A 22,801-nucleotide genomic window follows, 5' to 3' on the forward strand; every position below is an offset into this window, starting at 1 on the left:
CATTTCTCAGTTTTTGAAATACTGTAGAAGGTCACTGAAATGGAATACTGGTAAGTGATTGAGTTTTGGGAGAGACAGAAGACTAAGGATCTCAGACTTGATCGCAATAACATCTGTAATACCTAAAGAGATAGAGAGATTTGAGGAAATAAAAGGAGATAGGTAAGAAGATGACACAGATGCCTGGGATCAGAGTCTATTCCTGCCTTTCACAGTCCATAAAATGCTCAAGAAAACTCCATGCATGTGATTGAAAACAAGACGCCTGTTTTCCCTCAGAGCTGACCTTGAATTGATTTACTTCTCACAAAGCCACCATCTCTTAGCACTTTTGTGGTACTGTCATCAGAGGATTTCAACATTAACTAGGCCTCAATATGTTTCCCAAAGGAGGAAGGCAAGTATTATTATCCTTTTAACGGAGGGGAACAACAAACAAACAAGAGTGAAGTGACTCCCAGAAGATCACAGAGTATCACAACAACCCATCTAATGAAGATGCAAAAATCAAACTTACTGTGTCTCCTGTTTGGAGATCTGCACACTTCCTGAGTCCAGGATACAAGAAACCGTCTTGGCACGTAGCTGTGAAGGTCAGGCTGACATCCTCAGGACTGTCCCAAACAGTTAGTTCTACTTTAGACCGAATACTCTAGAAAGCAAACAGAAAAGAAACCCATCAGATTACTAAAATCAGTAGGCATCTTTCTTGTGCATGTGGTTCTTCTTAGTCTATTGAGGTTCTTATACTGTGCTCAGTGTGGCTGGGCATCTATATATATAAAAAAGATTTTAAAAAATAATGCGTGCACACACGTGTATATGTAACATTATATCAGCCCAGTGTACTTTTGACCAGCACAGCTAGAATTGTGGGCAGCTATCCATTCACACACATGCACCCACTCCTTCACAGAAAGGATAGTCATCTTCAAACCGTCACAAAAGGTATTTTTTCCATTGAAAAGTAAAGGACTGATAAAACATGGCTCGTACCCTGAAGACATCAGCTGGAGGTTTTATGGTGGATCGAGGACAGTACTGTGCATGTGTCCATAATGCTGCATATTCAAATCACAGACTAATATACCTGAGGATTGTTTGTGCACAATATGACTGGAATGCAGAGATGTATAACTAGATCTTAAAACAGATATTTCTGTGCCAGGAAGAAAAACTGCTCTAGAGTATGACTGGGCTCTGTTATCTACCTCTGAGGAAAAGGTCAGCATCTGGCCTGAACATCCATAACTCTCCTGTATAAAATTACTGTTATTAAAATACAGGGCCTGATTCTTCACTCTCTTGCACCCTGAGATGTCATTTACATCTGTGGAAAGGGTGTGGAAAACTTTACCAAGTCAGAATTACCATGCCAGCAATTGTACTGTATTCGCTCGCTGATTAACAATGCTGATCAGAAAACCAATAGTTTTCCAGAGAAAATATTTCTCAGAGGGAAGGGGGGAAAAAACAGACAAGTTTTGAATTTTTTTCTGTTGAAAGATATCATGTCAGGTTTTCTATGGGAATTTTTGTTGAGAACTAAAAATAAATTTTTTGTTTTGTTTCATTTCAGAACATTTCAGACTAAAGAACTGTGTTTCTTTTCCATTTTCAGATTTGAGGGGTTGGGGGAGGGTTCCTCATCCCTCTCTTATACTCTTCTTCCTGCCCTTTCTCCCCCTCCCCCCCAACTGGGACATTTTAAGTCAAACTGAAACCAAACTATTCATTTCATTTTGAAATACTTATTTGAAACCAAGTTTCTTGTTTGTTTCTGATCAGAAAAAATCAAAATAAATTTTTTTGTCAAGGAATATTTTGGTGCATAAAATTGTTTTGATCAGCTCTACTAATGCTCTGGTAGGTTCTCCAACCCACTCTGGCTTAACACCATGGCCAATCAGCCTGCTAATGAACTCTGTGTTCACACTGAAAGGCAATGCTAGCAAAAGGCTAATGCTTTTGGAAAGCAGCAGGGAAGAAACTGGTTTAGACCATGCAAATCTGAACAACCCAAGACAAAAAACCCTAACTTCCCATATCTATGTTGTAATACAGGAAACTATTTCCTGTCTGGAGTCTGGATTGTGCTGTCAGGTTCATGGGTTCACATTACAACCCCTGCAAAGGTTCTATTACTTGGAGTCTGAACACAGTATGTTTCTATAAAGTTCAAATGCACTCCACACACATCTGCCAACCCACTCCCCCTAAAACTAATCTCACAAAAATGAACATTGACCTGTCAGAATAATGTGCTATCTCTTCTTCCTGATCTGGGAAAATTTCAGCAGCCAGCTGTATCCTAGAAAGGAGACTAACTATCAGTAATGTAAATACACTGAGTTATCACTTGATCAAGACTGAGTCTATTTAAAGAGCTGGAGAAAAGCTGTCTTGGCATTTTTCTGTCAGCACTTGGAATACTCCAGCCAGCATCCCTTCCTAACTATCATTTAACCACTTGGTGCTATCTCACGTACCCAATAAGCCAGGAGAAGCATACGCTCTATGGTGCCCCCATAGCTATTAGACTCTGATCGTCTCTGAGGATCTGTCTTCACCGAGAGGGGGAAAAGTCTGTTCTTAGATTAACTAACTTGAGTTAAAAAAGCAGTGAAGATATGGCAAGTCTGTTTTTAACTTGGGTTAGCAGTTCCAGTTACAGCCTATAAAGGAGCTTGGAGTTGAACTCAAGCTACTAACCCCAGTTAAAAGCGGAGTTGCCTTGTCTGCACTGCTATTTTAACCCAAGTTAGCTAATGTGGGTTAGCTAAACCGAGTCAAGAACACACCTTTTATTTGCAGTGGAGACATACCCTTAAGGGACTGGTGGGAGCTCTCAATAGTGTACTCATTTAAAACCAGACTGAACACAGCACTGAAGTGCAGACTGGGGAGAACAACCCCACGCTGCTCACAAGATAGCTTAGGGGTCTTTTCTCTTATTTCTAGGATTCTATGATATCCTTACTGACAAATGCATGTTATTGTTTTTTAAATCAGCAACACTACATAGCTCCTATAGCTATAGAAGAGCCAGACAAGTTCTATTTCACCTCATGCTTCCTCAAAGTAACAGACAAATGTGATGTGATGTTGGTGGCTGGTGGTGATGTGCAAGGTAGAAAGAACACAGCTGGATTGTCAGATGCCAGATTGAGAGTAGGAAGAGCAGAGCAAGAGGTGGAGGGAATCCAGTTGTGGCTTATACAGTGAAAGTTTGATATGGAAAATAAACAGGGAAGCACCAGAGAGGGAGAAAGGATTGAGGGAAATCTCACTAATCTTCCTTCTTCCTAGCCATGGCTGACTTTCCCTCAGGACAGAAGTGCAAGATGCTGGCTTCCCTGGTCTTCCTACTTGAAAGAACTTTGCCTAAGCAGGTTTCTCATCTATATTCAGTTCCCAAAAATCTCAAACCCCTCTTGGTTGAAGGACTTATCTTTCTCGGCCTGCAAGAGCTCTGTTTCCTTGTGTCTGTCTAGTGATAAGATGTCAAAATGGCCTTCTGTCTCGGCTTATATCTTCCAAAGTTCAATGACCTTGTTTCAAGAGGCAGGATGACCTCATGTTGTTTCCCCCTTCCTGTGGGTTTCCCCTCCCCCTGTACGTACATAGGGCTTCCATGGTTTTGATTCTAGGAAGCTTAATTTACATAGAAGACAGTGTGATGTTCCCTCCTGTCTGGGAGAGGCCCATTTCCGACTTTGTTTGAGCACAGACTGACAAGCCTAATATCCATGAGTATCCATAATTCCTTATGTAGTGTTAATACATACAATTCACAATGTCAACTACCAGTTGCTATAGGCATTCATAAAACACCTCACTCGTTATACTTTTATAATACAGCAATATTGTCTACAATCAGTTGATTCAATTGCTCATAACTTGAGGTTCAGGCCCCGTTCCCCCACCTCTTCAGAGACCAGTAAAACTTTGTAATGTATTCTTTGAAAAGTAAAACCCAGACCAAGGTGTAGATGCCATGCTGTCTCCTCCCCATGGGTTAGCTTGACAGTTTTGTTTACCTAATATCTTAATGGACCTTCAATGTCTCTGCCTGACAGCTGGACTGGTCAGAGAAGCAAATACACATTCCTTTGTCTAGGAAGACCTGTTTATCAACTCCCCGTGACATGCCTGGCTTAAACACAGTTTAGTCAGCATTCCAGCACATATCCATAACTCTTAATACACACCTCCAGGGCTTAAATTCAGCTGGAGCTGTCTGGAGCGGAGCTCTGGTAAATATTTTCAAACCTCTGGGGGGCCGTGAGCCAGATTCAGGGGAGTTGCGGGGCTGAAGCCCCTAGTCCTGGGGCTCCAGGAAATACTCTAAGAGAATTTAAGCCCTGCACACTGCATACATACATCACACAAGAATATTAATGATCAGGGAGATATTAGTTTTCCAATGACATGTTACAGGACATCTTTTAGATACAGATTGTAACCACAGTGAGTTGGGGCACACTGAATTGATCAAGCCAGCTGAAACTCATTACCTGATACCAGTGAGCCCCTTACCCTCCGGCACTAGGATGCTCTGAGTGTCACAGAGCTGGATCAGGCCCACAGTGAGCTGCCTGACAAAGACACACTAGCTAAGATATCACTGGCTTTACCATCATCAGGGTACTCTGATTTAGGGACAGCAATACTCAGGAAGAGAGAAAGCTACCCTGTGTTAGCCTGCCGTGCACTGGCTATCCATATGGGCCCTGCTGACACGTTAACAGTTCATTAATGTGCTTTGATTAGTCCTTTTTCAAATAGCACTAGAATTAGATCAAGGCGCATTAACAAAGTGTTAATACACGTCAGCAGGGTCAACATGGACGGTTAGTGCATGGCAGGCTAGTGCAGGGTAGAGTCACAGCCCAGCTTGCCACGTTCGAGTAGACAAGCCCTTAGTCTCACTGTGCCTCAGTTCTCCATCTGTAAAATGGGGATAAGAGCAGTTCTCTGTCTCATGGGGTGTTAAGAGGATAAATACATTCAAGACTGTAAGGGGATCAAATACTACAGTAAGGGGCGCTGTATAAGAATCTAAGATAGACAGGGCGTGAAACCAGCACAAACAACTTCATCCTGAATCTGACCCAGACGCTACAATCCCTGCAGGGTGGAGGCAGCAGCTCCAGTGATAGTTCTGGTCCTGCAGACAGCTGGTTCAGAAGGAACCAGTTATGGGTGGAGCCCACAAGGGAGGAATAAGCAAGCTGAACTGAACTCAGTTTTTACTACACATCAGCTGAAATGTTAAAGTAAAAGAGAAACTTACATTGTATGCCTTGACTATCAGCTGGATAATGTTGTTGGAGTCTTGATGTAAAATCTCCACTGTCGTTCCGGGAATTAGTGCTGTAAAATTCTTAAAAACAAACACAGAAAGATTCACAAAATGAAATACAGAGCATGGGTTAAATTGTGCTCTCAATTCTACCAATTAGCCATTAACCTCAATTGTTGCTTGCATGGGATGGAGGACACAGTTTTGCCCAGAATCTATTAGTTAGAGTACATGATACAGTGTAATTTTAATATAGAGCGCTTGACAAAGGAAATAGGAGCATTATGGGTCCATAAAATGCTAATCAAAATCTATAGCCAAAGAAACTGGCCAAATAATGATCAGCAACCCACTCCCAAACAACCAAGGCCCACACCCATTAGATGGAGCAAGATCCATGGATTTGAACTTGTGTAAATGAGAGCAGAATTTGGCACACATTCCTGCCATACAAGAAGCAAGCCTTGGATTGCATCAGAGACTGCTCTGGTGGATATGCTAGTTTGCACTGAAAAGGGTGTGGAGAATGAGATAATAAGCCATTTAGCTCTCTGTGGGTTACTAGCATGATTTTGAAATTACCAGCATTTACGATTGTCTTGCTTTAGTGCAAGGGATGAGTTTCTGGGATAAGGTATTTTTTTTAAAACATGGATGCAAACATTTATGAGAGCACCTTCCATGCAACCATTTCCCCTCTCCACTTTATTTTTTATGATGAACAGCATGGTTTCCTTCTTTAAAAAATAAAAATTAAAAAGGCAGCAGCGGCGGCAGGAACCCAGACCCAGTTTGTGTGCGTTTCTAGAAATACTTGAGACTGAGAATAGAAACTCTACATGTGTTTTAGCCCAGATACTATTTGAATTCCCTCAGAAAAAATATTTTTTGCTTGAAAGCTCTGGATTTAGTGATGGAAAAATACAGCCAGGCAGAAACACCGTGCGTTCTTAGGTAATGGGATTAAGTAATAGCAGTGGGGTGAACAGGTGTGTGCTCTCTCAGATGCTGAATGGCTGGCAACTTTCCTAAAATCAGGATCAGGCCAGAGTCTATTTTAGGTATTCACATGATCGTAAACGTTTATCTGTTTACTTTAAGACGCTTACGTGCTTTTCACTGAAACGACAAGACTTTCAGTGTCTGCAGAAGCACAACTGGGTGAGTTCAACTTATGCAAGAATTTCCAGGCTTTACAGCACAGTTCTTGCTCACATGTATTTAATTCAGAGCTGTTCCTCCTTTCCTCCCACACCAGCCTGCTTCATTCTATTCCTGTTAGAAGGAAGACTATTCCAAGTGTCACTAACGGCTCTTTCCCCACCAACTGATCACATAAAAACCATCTCCCTGCTGGGTGGTTCAGCAGCACTTACCTTGTAAAGTATATAATGAGCTTTTGTCACAGCAAATATGAGATGAATGTTGTTTTCATCCAGTTTCTCCCCAAGAAGTGCTAGGGAAGGATAATCCTAGGAAAACAGATCGGAAAGACTCATTTGTGACACAGAAACAAAGAGCAATTTAATGTTTATTCTAACTAGAGCAGCAAATTTCCTTATGAAAACACAGCATGTGTTATTCTTATGCAGAGTCCTTATAGTGTAGTTATAGCCAGAAAAGTGACATATTCTCTCTGTATATGTATTTCTTACACACCTATCACATGTAAATGCCAACAAAATCAGCTACAGCAAACAACCCATCTGAAACACTGAACTCCCCACTCTTTACTTTGCCATCGGTGAGTGCATGGATTTAAATTAGTTGCTATCTTCAAGGAAGGGAGATGAGGCCATTATTTGGGGTTGCTGTCATGGGAAATCTACTGCAGAGAGAGAGATCTGACATTATTTTGCCCTGAAAGTGGTAAAATCCATTGTCTGCTCCTTGTGTCTTAGAGTAATGACAAGAAAATAAGCAGCTTAACATCAGAGTTTTAACTTTAGCCCTGCAAAGCCCACATAGATGTGGGGGAGTGAGATGGATTCTCTGTGGCCCTGCACACCATCAGCAGACCATCTGCAGGATCTTCACTGTGTTGATTAAATGAAGACGACAGAAAGAGATTGGCTGGAATTTCAGATCCCAGGCTGAGTTTGCAGTTAGGGGAGAAAACCCCACCATCTTTTTACTTGCAAACTGATCAAGTTTAATTTGGAGCCAGTGAGATGAAAAACATGGAAGCCCGTGGATTCCTTCTTTGCCAATTTCACAATATAACGACACACCAATACACAGAAAGTAGGAGTGACCAATGGAAATGTAATTTTATTTGTTACAAATTCAAACAGGCAAAACAAAAATTAGCTTGCTTCAAGGACTCCAGCCTGTCGTCATAAGGCAGCCAGCCAGGAAAGCCTGGCATAATGAGGGTGGGGAACCTTCTATGTACATTCAGGAACAAAACAATCATCAGGGTTTGTAAGCAGCAGAATAAAGCGTAGATCTGCGGAACACTTGATAATTACACAACAGACAAGGACTCATTCACCCAGGAAGTAACCTGCAGTCTCCTCTGTTGACTCACTTGTAATTTCCAAAGAAAGAAAGAAAGGTTACTTTGTCTATTATCATTTAATATTTATATAACTATCAGACCCAGAAGCCCCAGTCAGGAACAGGGCCACGTTGTGCTAGATAATGTACACGCAGGCCCTGCACTGAAGAGATGACAGACAATCTACTGCACATGTACTAGAAGAGGAGTATGACATTTTACATTTTCTTTACACTCTGTGGACGAATCTTGCCATGATTTGGGATGTCAAATGAACCTTTCCCGTGTGCAACTAACCCTGAGGGGTCTGCAAGCTTGAAAGTCTGTTTAGTCATTTTTGGATGCTACAGGAAACAAGGGGACTGGATGGGAGGGATAGCTCAGTGGTTTGAGCATTGGCTTGCTAAACCCAGGTTTGTGAGTTCAATCCTTGAGGGGGCCATTTAGAAATTTGAGGCAAAAAAAATTGGGGATTGGTCCTGCTTTGAGCAGGAGGGTGGACTAGATGACCTCTTGAGGTCCCTTCCAACCCTGATATTCTGTGATGGCTCAGGGACTTGGCAGTGCAGAAGGAGTCTTTCACTTGTAGACTGCTGACTCAAATGAAGCCCCCAGGGTAGTAGGGAGTGCAAGTTGTTGACATCTGTCAAAGGGTCCTATAACCTGCAAGATCAGCTCTTTTAATAGGGGTATTTTGAAACCAAATAAATAAATGCAAGGAATTTGCTGACACTCAAAGGTTTCGAAGCGCCCAATAAAAAGGGAACCCAGCACACAGGAGGCACTGTGGTTTATTCTCACCAGCTGGTTGGACGCACTGTATTCGTTCGCCTCATTCAGGTGACACTGGCCATCATGTGGCTGGACCAGTCCACCTAACTTCCCGTCCAGTGCTATGTGTGGCACATCGTCTGTCGTGAAGACCAGCAAGTGAGAGGCCTCTTTCCGCCAGCCAATCTTCTCCTGGGTGGAAACAAAACCAGGAGAGAGTCATCAGTCTCCTTTTCTGAGCCAAGTGCTTCTCAGGTTGTGCTGTGTATTGTCCCAGCCCCACACCCATACAACAGAGGAGTCTCTGTTATCACTGATTAAAAGGATACTGCAGGCCTGTCCGCTGACTCCTGACCAGGGATAAAACTCAGGAACCCCTTTGGGTACCATTTCCCAACATTTCTTTCAAGTAAGATTATTTAAAAAGGCACTAGGAGGTATGTACATAAGTGAACCGTCCACCAGACCCTCTCTATGCTGCTCCAGGAATAAGCGTTTCAGCTGCTTTTATAGCCAAAGGAGACCTGCCAAATTCCTCCAAACACAGTAAATCTGATCATGTTTCCTCAGCAACATGGAATTGCCATGCTGCTGCAAACAGCATGGAGCGATAGTGAGAGCTGTACTCATAATGGATGGCATTTTCATTAAATACTGGTCATAAAAAGCTATTCTGAGGTGTAATACACCAGACGAGGTCTCTACCCATATAGCACACACACCCCATACACAAACTCAACGTAGGTTTTTACTTCAGAGTTAATCTGGGCTCTTACTTGGTGTCATCGTAGGGCTACAACTTTGTCACCGAGGTCATGGTGGTCAGAGAAATCATGAATTTGAGCAACATTCATGAAATCTTGGCAGTGGCTGTAAAAACACATTTGATTAGGTCCCCAAGCCAAGTGGCGTTGTGATCCTGTGCACCAGGTCGCAATGCCTGGGGTGGAGAGCCAGGTCCAGACACATGGGACAGGAGCTGTCATTATGGGGTGAGCGTGGCGTGGGCTTGCTCTCCAGTCCCCCGGCAAACCCCATCCCAAACGTCACCTGTTGTGTCTGTTGATGTAGTGGAAATTACATTATTTGGTGACCTTTCCATTACTGATCCTTTTCTTCCTGCACCTCTGCTATGAAATTAACTAAAAATTTCCCTGCTAAAATCAGAGCCTTATTTATCCCTAACTGTTTTGGACCAGGATGTAGGCGGTCTGGCCTAGTAGTTAGAGCAGGAGTCTGTTCTAGTGGGCAGTGCAGGCAGCCAGGTTCAGGAACAAAGCCAAGGCTCATCACCAGAGTCAACTGTCAGTTACCAGAGCCAGGGGTCAAGCCAGATCAAAGCTGAGGGTCAGAGCCAAGGTCAGATGCCAAATGCCAGAGGCAAGGGTCAAGCCAGACTCAGGGACAGAAATCAGAGGCCAGGGTCGGAGCCAGGACTGGTCACTGAAGACTGGAGTCAAGGCATAAGGGCAGGAGGAGAGGCAAGGATTAAGCATGGTGCAGGAGCATGGTGGAAACAGGAGTGAAGGTGGGGTAAGGCAGGAGCCAGAAGCTGACCAGAAAGCCGGGTGCAAGAGATGGACACAAGCATGGTCCAATGGAGCACCACAGGGAACCACCTTGTTACTCAGACAAACTTCCTATTCCTCCTCCTGGCTTAAATAGCGTAGTTGGACCAATCAGTGGAGCTGGGTGATCCTCCAATCACAGCTCCTGTGGGTGGTGCCTTGGCTGGGGCTATAGCTCTAATAGATTCTCAGCCCACCTGGTTTCAGTGGTCATTAGATGGAAGCTAGAATGTGGTAGCTGTCTGGGGATTCTCTTGAACCAAGGCCACCACACTAACTCTCCGCCTGTCTGCACACAAAACCCTCCCATCCGAGTTTGGTGGCGTTTTACACCCAGGTTAGCTGGCTCATCTGGAGCTGGGGGCTAAAACCCAAGTGGTGCTTTCACTTGAGCTGATAACCTGCCCACTTTGCAGTGAGGACAGGGATCTGGGGCTAAACCACACAAGCACTGATAGTCCTCCAGTGCCTTCCCACAATTCCCCCATGTGCCCAAAAGGACAGACACGATCTCCCACAATTCACAGGGAAAGTATCACAGAGCAGCTCAGCTTACCTCTGCACAAAGGACCATGGGGTAGGCCCCCAGAAGCCCTAGTGACACACAGTGAGAGTGCAGCACTAGTGAGGACACAATAACTTGGGTGGGGCTGTGCAGTGAGCCTGCTCACTACCAGGCTGGGCTATACCCAGATGCCAATCAACCACATTAACTCTGCAGTGAAGGCACATCCTTCAACAGAAAAATCCTCCTAGCTACCTGGAGAGAATGCTCACTCAGGCCATACTCTGACTGGCTCATCCGAGAGCCTGCAGTACGGGCTGCGGAACAGTGCCAGGAGTATCCCTTGCTACTTATGCATAAGGGCCAGACACAATTACAGCCTGTGCTCAGGAGAGCACAGGGACTGCTCCCTCTGCACTCCCCCATGGAGGCAGGGCACAGCGTGGGGAAGTGCTCTACCCTATATGTTCCCATCCTTTGGAGCTCCGGGAGGCATTCTTCCTTCATGATGTAAAATGCTTCCCTGTCCTCTCCTAAGGCACTCCAGCTCTGCACCACCCACAAAAGCACCGCTGTGCTTTTAAAAGCACAATCAAGGTTTAGATCCCCTTTTTGGAGCACCTGTAAGGCAAGAATGGCATTTTCAAAATTCATTGTTGCTGGTTGTTAATCCATAACGTTACAGCACATTCCACCAATGCTCCTGGATTGCATGGACCCCAGGCTACATGTAGGTGCAATTCAAAGCCCAGATGATTGCACTAACAAGCCCTAGATATACATGATGGGGCAGAACAGTCCCAGAATAGGCCCTCCACTCTTAGCTTCTCCCTTTGGTGCAGTGGAGTCCAAGGCTGGGATTTTCAAATGCACCTAAGCAGTTTGGGAGCACAAGTTCTCTTGACTTTGATAGACACGTGTTTTCATGAGTGATTTAGGCACTTCTGAAAACCGCAATCCAACTCTGGTGAGCTTCCTGGTAATTTCAATATTTCAATTCAATCAATCAAAGAAAATTTCTCAGTTTATATTTCTCCTTTTTGACATGGTTGCTAACCCGAGGTTTTCATAATGGCATTTCTAAAGAGCCACACAATGAATATAAGATTGTAGGAACAAATATTTGCCAGTCACGTGGCTAACACACCAGTCTCACTCATTCTTTCTCCCACCCCCATTGTCCTGGAACAGGCACATTCCAGCTCATTTTGCAATGTGCATTTTTGATCTGGCAAGCACAAGGCATTTGACAGACCTGATCTCTTGGACAAATGGCAAAAAAACTTCTCAGCAACATGCAACTCCTCACGTACTGGAGTGAAAAAAAACACTTTAATGTTAAACCATATCAAGCATTGGATGTGCAAGTACTTTGCGATACCTCCCTTCTCTATCCCTTTGGGAGGTCAAAAGCTGACATAGTTCGCAGGACTGAGTCCAAAACAACCCCAATGAGGTTAGAAGGATTAAGCTAGAGTTTCATTGGCTGTGAAACGTGTGTGCATAGACAGAACTGGCTGCATTTAAAAAGTGGTTATTAGGCCATTCAAAAGTATGCTGCTTCTATTAATCGGACTATTGAGACCACCTTTAAATCAAGAGCCGACTCTCTTTTAATGTATTTTCCCTTATTCTTGTGCTTAAGCCAAACACAGGGAAACTTAAAAAATGACTTTTCTTTAAAAAGGGAAAGAGATTTTGTACTAAGCCAGACAAATCACACTAGAGATTTCTGGTCCAATTAATAATAAGCATAGTCCCCTGGAAGAAGAAAACTGGCCCAAGATTTTGTTTGAAGAAAAAAACAAATGTTGATATTTAACCATTTACCTGTTGCCTTTGTTAGCTAAGGAGCGAAATCTATCACCTGAAAGGGTTGGAGGCTGCGTTAATTTTCAGGCTCACTCATTTTTGTATTTGCAAAAAGCAGGGCTCAGAACAAGTGCATTGGTGCCCTAGACAACACTGAAGTTTGGCATTTAATTCCCTTCCCTGGCTGCTATCACCTAACCCACCATTTCACCCTTCCTTCTCCTGCCATCTCGTCCTCCAAAAGGACACCATTTTCTGCCTGGTGAGCAGCACCCATGAAGGGCCAAATCCTGAGAGGTATTAAGCACTTTCTGACTCCCACCAATTTCAGTGGCAGTTGAAGGTGCCCAGAACCACTCAAGATCTGGGTCTAAATTTTCAGTAGCATCCACCAGTTTTAACCCTCTAGGCCCAATACTCAGGGAAGCTGATCCCCTCACAGCTTCAGCGCAAATCAATGGGAGTTGCAGGCATTCAGCACCTTTGAGGAGTAGGTTCCAGATGTCTCAAATTGGGCGCCAAAATTAGACATGCACATTATTTGTAGCAAGAAAACGGATGGTAACTGGAAAGGGAAAGATGCCCCCTATGGACTGTAAGTTTTTCACGAAAATTCCTATTAACTAGAATCTTTGCTGGTGGTGTGGCTCACCGTTCACTGGATAGGGCAGACATCAGGGAAAGGTGCAACTCTTGTAGCTTCCTACCAGATCTGGCTTTAGTAGCCACGTGCTTCCCAATTATTCCCGGAATGAAACTAGCTTCTCTTTCTAATATATGACTTGTGTTATGGACAGGCAGGGTTAGACCCAAGGTTTGTGGAAGGAAGCCATTAAATACTCCCCAAAGTAGAGGAAGGTCAGGGGAAGTTTAAGCAGTGCATATATATATTTAATATGTTTATTTTGGCACTAACCTTTGACTAAGTTAAAGGTGGCAAGGGCATGTGTGGAGCAGGAAAGGACACTTTCAGGGCGGGGAATGCATAGGAGGGGAATGGAGAGGAAAACCAAATTGCGGTAGGGCTGCCAATGCACTGGGTGGAACTACTAGGAACCAGGAGGACATGTGAAACCTGCACAAGGCCAGCCAACCAAGTGTACGTAAGCAGTTCAGAGGAAACCAGCATTTCACACAGCCTTAAGCAACTACATCATAAAAGTGCTGAAACATGCAGCCAGTCATTCTTCGGTAGTTAGTTTCTATCACGAAATGCAGAACACACTGCTCCGTTTATGATCATAAAAACATCCAACCAGACTTTAGTTTATTTCTACCCAGCTAACAATTTGAAAAAAAACCGTGGAGATCTATTTGAACCCCCCCCCTCCCCCCCCCCCATCCTTTTAAAAAAATCTATATCCGCAAGACAGAAGGTGACCTTACAAAAGGAAGGGACACAGGGTCTGATCTCAAGCCAAGCGACGTCAATAGGAGCTTTTCCATTGGTTTCAATGGGGTTTGCATCAGGCCCGTAACTCCATGAGTAAGCAACATTGCTTCCTCTAGAGAGAGAGCAACAACTGAAAGCATGAAGCAGCAACGAGCTTCAAGCCTTCTGTACTAAAACCAGTATTTCCAATGGTAAAAAAATAAATCAAGCCTTCACTGCAATTTTAGCAGATCCCAAGATCTCTGAACTCTGCTGGAGAATGAAAAACCAACAAATCTTATACCAAATTTTTCAAACTTGGATGCCTAAAGTATCTAAATTCCTATTTAGGCACCCAAATAAAAGGGGCCTGATTTTCAGATGCACTGGGCACTCTGAACCCCAGTGAACACGTGTAGAAAAACAGGGCATTTTATTATTGTGATATAAGATCTTTAGAAGCACATATATGATTTAGGAGCACAAATCCCAGTGGCTCTCAAAGGGACTTGTGCTCCTAAGTCACTTAGGCACTTCTGAAAATATTGCCTTAAAAGTTAGGTACCTAGAGTGGGATTTTCAGATTATGCGCCAAATGTATAGACATGAATTGGAGGAGGAATGGAAAGCAATGAGTTGGGGGGTTGTTTCTAAGTGATTTGCCCTTTGTACTGCTCAAGTCAAATTTCCAAAGGGAAAATATATATATAACCAAGCAATCGGGACTAATCACTCTTATTTTTTTCCTGCAGCTCACTTCATAGAACGTAGGAGTCACAAACTTCTTAGGCATTGACAATATTTGTACTTTTAAAATTAAACACAGCAGGAAGCCAAAAAGCTGCAAGTGGAAAATGTACTTACAGAAGACTGGTTAATATTCCTGTCTAGCCAGTTTAGCCGCAGTATAAAAGCTCATTGTGCCTGGCTTTTTCATTGCCTAAGACAGTTAGCCCATCAATGTTGATTTTTACCCTAACATCTTTCAAAAAGAAGCCAGTTGTTGGTATGGCTATTAGTTTGTATTTATTGTACAAATCTTTCCCACTCTAGGATCTAAAAAAAAAAGAGCAAAATGAGACCGGCCAAAAGAGTAATGACTCGGGGATACAGAACTTCTCAGACAGCTAACTCAGAAAAGCAGCACTGTACTAGGCATTAAATACACTTAAATATTTAGACAATTTAGATATTCAAAGAGACTAGCACTGCCTCCAAATGTGGGTGTCCAACTTGAGACACCTTAAAAAGGGGCCTGATTTTCAGAAATGCCCATCAGGAAAGTTGGGCACCTAAAAATCTCTAGTCGCTTTTGAAAATTTTGGCCCTGTAATTGGGACAACATTAAGGGAAACACGGGAAGTGCAGGAGCCAGATGCCAAGCAAAACGCATGTATAAGACATGAAGATACCCATACCGACTGCCAAAGTGACTGCTGATATTGTTTGTATTGTGTCCCTTCACTGTGAGCAGTGGAAGTGTCCTGGAGATCCCAGCCACACAGTGGGAACTTGGCCATTTACACCACAATTCAAGATGGTGCAATGTGCATTGACTTCCCTGGTTGACCTGGTCTCCTAAATGGCATGGAAGGGATTGTCAGTGCCATGCCCCTTCTGTCCCACCTCCAGAAGAAGCCAGTAGTTCCTCTCCCCTTACTCAGTAGGATCTACAAAGAGCTATTCTTTCCACATGGGGGGAATAAATATTATCACATTTTAAACAATCATAACAAAACCCCACCTGGGGTCACCAGTAGGAAGTGAAACTGAGGCCATAAGCACCAAAAACACAGGCCTCCACTGCTTGAACTAAAGGAAAAAACTCCTTTAGCTGTTAGCAAAAGTATGCTCTTATCTCTGAAAACAAATTCCTAGAGGAATGTAACACTATTACCTAACATGCTACATATTCTCCCCATCAGAAGTTTGTTCCAAACGTCAGAGGTCCCACAGCAAGTGTCATTACCACTAACCTGACACACTGGTGCCCTGTGGAGGCAGGGATGTGGTGATATTCAGAGGAAATCAGGGTTACAGAATTAAAAACAACAACAAAATATTAAATATTAGATTAATAAAATAACCAGTCTCATGAGCTCTGCAAGCAATGGGTCTCCAGACTATTTGCTAAAACTGGAGCACACACATGGCCTGGGTTATTACAGATGTTGCATCTCTAACAGTCTGTCTATTCTGCAGCCACTAGATGTGACTGCAGCTCAAACAGACATACCCAACCTAGCTTGAACCTAGCTAACGCAGGTACCAGAGCAGTGAAGCTGCAGTAATATGCTTCATTGTGGGCTGCACAAGCCTGCCCAGAACCCTGGGTAATTACTGGGACTAGCCTGCGATGAAACATGAGCTAGATTAGACCTACCCCAGGTATGTCTACTTAAACTGCAATCAGGCCGTGTTATTGCAGCATAGACATGCCCCTAGATTTCAAGTTCCTTGGAGCAGTTATTGTGTCTTCCTCTACATTTTGTACAGTGTTGAAAGTGCTGTTGGAGCACAGCAAATAATACACTAATGATTAATTAATACACTACATTGTTCAGAACTTTCAGCACCAAAAGCACAGGATTTTAACAGCTTGAGTCAAAGGAGTTATACCATTAGCTAGTAACACTAATTGGCTGTTATCCTCAATGTAGGCCAGCCATTATAAGAAGATATGATTCACACACACACTCAACAGGTGTGTTATGCACAGATGTATATTGTCGGCACTTCAAAGAATTCCATCACTTCACTCAAGCATACAGAATGCAGATTTCTTCCAAGATACTCAAGAGGGGCACCCACAGAACTGACAATGGAATCAACTCTTACAGCTCTAAATTCACATCTGCAAGGACTCACATTCTTTATCCCTTTGAACTATGCAAGATACTAATGGTTGTTTTCCATACATAAAAATCTATAAAATAATAATAATAAACCCCTTTCCGCTGTATCTTTGTTATGTACTCTCTGCAAATTTAATCGTGATTTCCAAGAAATCACCAAATGCTGAAGGTCTTTTTTCTATAGCAAGAATAGAGTTGAGGAAAGCTCCTAAACCTCCTTTTTGTTGTGCTTTAAAAGTCAAGCAGCACAAGCAACCAGTGACTCACCTTGCACACAGCAGCCTGCAGGATTGCATCAAAGCCACCTTCTGGAGCATCTCTGTTCCGGGAAACCTTCTGTTTCCGAACTTCTTCATTGAAACTGTCCACTTTATCCGTGAGGGACAAGAGATGGCGGAATCCAAAGGATGGGACACAGTGTGGAAATAACTTGTAACTGGAAGCAGAAATAGAGAAATAGAAATGAAAGGGGTATGCTTAAGTGCCCTGAGGACAGAATGAGGAGCTAGGAATTGCAGAGTTCTGTTCCCAGTTCTAACACAGGTAAGTCCCCCCAGACAAGTCACCCAAAGCCAAGTGTTCCAATGCAGCTTCTCAATTTGATAACCCCCAGTTCTGGATGCTCAACTAGAAATGCCTCCCAAAGAGCAGGAATTGTGGTTGCTCAACACTCCTGGAAAAACTCAAAAGTTGAGGCACCCAAAGTCAGAGGCCACTTTTGAAAACATGGGCTTCGCCGTTAAGTTTTGGCTCCTGTATAATAGGACTAGGATTGCTTTATCACTTAGGACTGTTTGAATCTACAGCACACTAGCTGCTGCACCATGTAAGTGATATTAGAAAGACAAAACAAAGCAATGAACCAGAGATCTGAGCATGATAAACCAGAAGGCTCAGGGCTCTGGATCCAGCTGATGTCACAGATTAGCATGATGTCTAGGAAACACTGCTGACTCCTGGTTGAGCACTTCCACCCTGGTGTCTAACATGCTTACACTACGTGACATTCATGACACCTAAGCAGTTTTCCAAATTGATAATCATCCTTATTATTGATATTGCACTTAAAACACCACACAGATATGAACTAATTCATCCCTACAGCATCAATCTGAGGCAGGTGAGTAACTATTATCTCAGTTTTCCCAGTCCCCGGGTAAGTCAGTGGCAGAGTTGGGATTAGAATGCCCTTCAGTCCCTGTGCCAATTCCACCGTGTTACTCTGCTTTTGGCTCAAGCACTAGATTCTGATTGGAGTTAATATCTTCAGCCCAATTGATTGTGTCTCACAAAACACATCACATGTGTAAGCACTGCAGCGTTAGCTCTCAACCTGTTTTGCTGGGGTAGGAGATTTTCACAGTTTAACAACTTCAAACCCAATTAGCTAACATTCTGCAGCCTAAACAGAGACTATCTTTTAGTGCTAGGTTAATTACGTGGAAAAAAGAGTGAATGCACGGGGGTTTGGGAGGGGAGGAAAAAACCAATGATTTTAAAGTAAGTGAGTCTAGAGAGTAAGACTTTTACTGATTCATTATTAACTTGTAAAATAACCCAAGAGAACAATTAAAGGCCTTTGGTGCCAGCTTTATATTCAGGGCACCATTTGACTTAACATAGCTTAAAAGATGCTTTTACTAGGCCAAAGATTCTTTTTTAACACAACCCACTGAGAATTCAGATTCCTTACTCGCCAGTCTTGTATGCAGGTGTACAATGTTCAGTCTCCAGGGACCAAGGATAAGCTCTTTTAACTGAACTTCAGGTATTTATCACACTGCTATGTACATATCCATATGTAAGTGCACTTTATAGTAGTGATTGTATTGTGTGCAATGACATCATCTACCTTGGGTACCCTACATGCAGAGGGAACAAATCATCCAGTGAGGTTTCTAGCTTTGTAAGGTTAAAAAAAAAGAACTAGATAAGTTCATGGAGGATAGGTCCATCAATGGCTATTAGCCAGGATGGGCAGGGATGGTGTCCCTAGCCTCTGTTTGCCAGAAGCTGGGTGACAGGAGATGAATTACTTGGTGATTACCTGTTCTGTTCATTCCCTCTGGGGCACTTGGCATTGGCCCCTGTCGGAAGACAGGACACTGGGCTAGATGGACCTTTGGTCTGACCCAGTATGGCCATTCTTATGTTCGTATGTACATATTTGCCTAACGATTTAAAATGCATGATGGCGCACAGGAAGAATGAAGAGAAGAAAGAGGATATAAACAACAGCTCAGAGGGGCCTGCTACATGTGCAGGGGATAGCATGGTGTGATCACTTGTGATCAAGCTTTTGCTCAGGGTTCCTATTCACTTATAGGGGCAACTCAAGGTGTTTGTGCTCTTCAAAGCCTCGACTTATCTGGGGCTCAGCAAGAGGCTCCTATTGCTGGCTCTGAGTAAAATGCCTGGGGGGCTAGAAGTCAGATACTATCAGCTGAGGACCCTCTCACCTTTGAGATCTGCTCATCTTGGCACATCACCAGAGCCCCAGGCTAGTGCACATCAGGGCAGGGAGAAGATGCTGAGTTAGCACTGGGTGTGTTCGTTTCCCCCTACACATAGTTTTATGGAAATTTATGATAGTCACTTGTTGACATGAACCTGACTGAGCCAGTGATGTGGGCTCTGGACAGCAGCAAAATAAGAAACAGACCACGGAAATAGAAATAAATAGCATATATTCATCATCATCGCATGCTCCCCAAGCCTTTACACTGTTCATGTCAAGACATTGTACATGCCAGCTGCATAAAGATGATTGTTTCCTAGGTCCTGGTTTTTTAATACTGTCCCTGTGACAATTCAGATCTTCAGGTGAGTGATGCTGGGTGTCTGTTCATATTCTTAGAGGCCAAATCCTGGATCTTGGGATGTAACCCAAAACAAGGCACACATTAACACTGCAAAAGCACCAGAGCTTGGACTTACTCACACACACATCGCGTGCGCGATCAGAGTTTGGGGCGATTCAGAGCTCATACCCAGCTCAGCACAGTAAGCGCTGAAAGAAACGGGCCACCCCACATCAGCTGCAATCTCTAAATCCTGCTCCAGAAACCATCTGCAACTCAGTACCCAGAAAGCCTGCAGAGTGGGAACTCTATTGCTTTTGGGTAGCCAGGAATGGGGCAAAACAGTTGTGCCCCCAGTTCCACTCCTGGCTGCAGTTTTTTGGGTGCCGGTCGGCAGAGAGCTCGGGATTTTTTACATGTGTCTAAAAACAGCCAACCGAAAAGACCTAACTCCCTAATAAGCAAACGACCTGTGCTCTGCAAGGTAAACATGGCAATGCAATCCACTTCTATGGCAGCAATCAGGGTACAATGGCGATCCAGAGGAAAACAAATGAATAGACAAGAGGAGAAAGAACAACCCTGAAGCAGGCATTCCAGCCAAACCACTCAGATTTCTCAATGCCTCTTAAATCTCTTCCCAACCCCCCATAGCTGTTTCGGACACCTCATAAAGGTGAAGAATGTTATGATATAAAGATAGTCCGATCTAACAGGAATGTGCGCACGATGGGAAAGAAGAAGGCAGCAGCTCTAGGGTGATTTAATTAAAGGACTGCAACAGTTTGCAACTTCTCACTGCACACTCAGTTCCCCTTCCTCTTATTCCCCCTTCACCCTCCCAATGTCTCTTTCATTAGCACTGCATTTCACTGGATATTATTCATTTAATCATATCTTATCTGTACCTCAACAAGCTCTTGCAGATCTGATTTAAATCCCTTCCCCAGCCTGCCAGAAATGTGAGACAATGGCAGTGAAGATGGCTGAGCATGTACGCTCCAGGCAGTGCTCAGATTGCAGGGGGAAAGTAGAAAGCCCTGGGTATCCCATATCATGGTGGCAATAAGCCATCCCTATGCCCTGGAGCCTTGTCGACTGCAGCAGGTGAGCACAGCATTCAGAAGCATGGGCTTTGACTGAGTGACCCAGGACAGCCTTCAGAGTGAAAACATTCATTCCCAGAGCCAAGTGTTCATCCTCAGCCAGTGTGGTTTTTGCTGCATCAGCTTCCCAAAGTTGGCAACACAGGATACTTTACTTTAAGCTAAATTGAATGAAGGCCACTTTAATTCTGAATAAGTGCCTCCACACAAGGGTTTAATGCGGTTTAACTAATCCACTTTAAATTCACACTGTTAGTTAATTTGGATTAATTTTCCAAAGTGTATCCCTACAGTCAAATCTTAAATCTGGTGTAAGGATATTGACGTCAATGGAGTTACACCGACATTTAATGGGCATGAGAACCAACCTGTCCTGGGGTGTATATACCCTATTCTGGCCTGGCAACCCAGGGGCTAATGCAGGAACTGCCAGCCAACCCTGATTGGCAGCCCCACAGCAGCTGGGAGAATAAAAGATCTGGAGAGCAGAGGGGTGGGGTTAGGGTGACCAGACGTCCCGATAAAATCGGACTGTCCCGATTTTTAGTTCTTTGTCCTGCGTCCCGACTGATGCACGGCTGATATTGCGGCTTTGGCCGCTCCAGCGTTTCTTTCTTTTTTCTCTTTTTTGCTTCCCCCATGTGTCCCGATATTTTGTCCGTTTCATCTGGTCACCCTAGGTGGGGTGGCTGCCAGAGGAGCAAACAGGCTAAAGAAGGAAATTCCAGCCAGCAAGAGACTGAAAAGCTGCCCAGAGAAGGGACAATCACATCTATGAGCTGGAGAAGCCTACAGAAACCAAGGGAGGTAGGAAGGAGCTCAGGGCACAGTGCGAGGAGTTGCTGAGGCCTGATTCTGCCCAGTTGCTGGGCCCTGAGCTGGAACCCAGTGGAATTGGCAGGCCTCATCCCCTACTGGATCCTTGGGAGACATAAGAACTGAAGGGGTTTCCAGACCCCCCAAGCACAAGGACCCACTGACCTCGCCAATTATAAGGGGGAAACCCACACACCGCAGCAGGCCTGAGGCTAACATCCTTCATTGCCCGATTGGGACTACCACAGAGATTCAGGCAAGAGGAGATGACTGACTGTCCTGACAGATTGAGTGAACTCTGGTGCAGTGCTCCACCTGGCCAAGGAGGGAGTTGTTGCATCAGCACACCCACTCTCACAAGCCATTCAACATGCCTTCAATGACCACCTGACATTACCCCCCGCCCCCCGCCCAAAAGTTTCATTGTTAGAGGCCAGCCAAAACATCTCATCTCATCTTTGAATTGAGGATTGCAGTTCACATTCGCACCCATGGTTCTGAAGCCAAAATAGACAGCAAATGTTTTTCAGTTAAGAGTTGGATGGTGCCAAAATCTCACAAGAAATGTTGTTCTTTTATGGTCTTTGGCCTAAGACAGCAGAAGCTCATAAGAACAGTTCACCCACTTTGAGTCGACTCCTGGCCCTGAGTGAGATAATCCAGATGGGAACAGCACATCCTCAGACCAACACAAGTAATTTGGAAGCTACACATATGAAAACATGTCTACTAATGTGAAGCATTGACCAACCAAAAGTTTTCCCAGACACTGCTGGCTCCAGGAACACAACTGTTCTTGGCATTTTCATGGTCAAGAGTTGCCGTGGGTGGGATTTTCAGAATTGCTCTGAATTGATCTAACACTACTCCCACTGAAGTAAATTGGAGTTTTATCATTGACTTTAATGGGAGAGTGTTAGTTTAATACTGAGCACTTTTCAAAATCTCACCCCACGTGTCTAAAGCAGGAGCGTCTGGCCTTTTTCACAATAGCACAACACCACATGTAGTTGGTGCCCCCAAAACAAATGGGGGAGGGGGTTTGATGGCCAGAGGGTGTTCACATGTCCAGCAAATAAACAAAATTCCTGTGAGAAAATGCACTAACATGCCCCTCCTTTTCTGCCAAGCCAGACTCTAAGGGCCTGATTCTTCTCTCACTTAGACCAGTCTTCCTCTGGTATAATTCTACAAATTTACTCTATTTTACACTGGTGTAGATGGAAGATTTCAAGCCCAGAGCAAGGAAGGCTCTGAAATGACTGCAGAGCTAACAACTGAGCTGTATGGATGAGCAATAGCTTCTGGACTCCATCCATGCTCTCTCCACCCGCTCCATACCCAGCATCATCATTAAAGAATGAAAAAAAAAATAGCAACAGTTTCTAGC

General features: G+C 43.9%; 1 protein-coding gene across 1 annotated transcript in view; it reads right to left on the reverse strand.

Annotated features, from left to right (window-relative positions):
- ITGB5 (integrin subunit beta 5) overlaps positions 1 to 22,801 on the reverse strand; it is a 112,707-nt gene that overhangs the window by 54,861 nt on the left and 35,045 nt on the right. The window contains exons 5-9 of the mRNA XM_007057056.4: positions 16,956 to 17,124; positions 8,607 to 8,768; positions 6,682 to 6,777; positions 5,297 to 5,386; positions 518 to 652 (exon numbers count right to left, since the gene is read on the reverse strand). Coding sequence (XP_007057118.2) covers positions 518 to 652; positions 5,297 to 5,386; positions 6,682 to 6,777; positions 8,607 to 8,768; positions 16,956 to 17,124 — 652 coding nt within the window. The remainder of the gene's footprint in view (positions 1 to 517; positions 653 to 5,296; positions 5,387 to 6,681; positions 6,778 to 8,606; positions 8,769 to 16,955; positions 17,125 to 22,801) is intronic.

Source organism: Chelonia mydas, chromosome 11, assembly GCF_015237465.2.
Source record: "Chelonia mydas isolate rCheMyd1 chromosome 11, rCheMyd1.pri.v2, whole genome shotgun sequence".
NCBI lineage: Eukaryota > Metazoa > Chordata > Testudines > Cheloniidae > Chelonia > Chelonia mydas.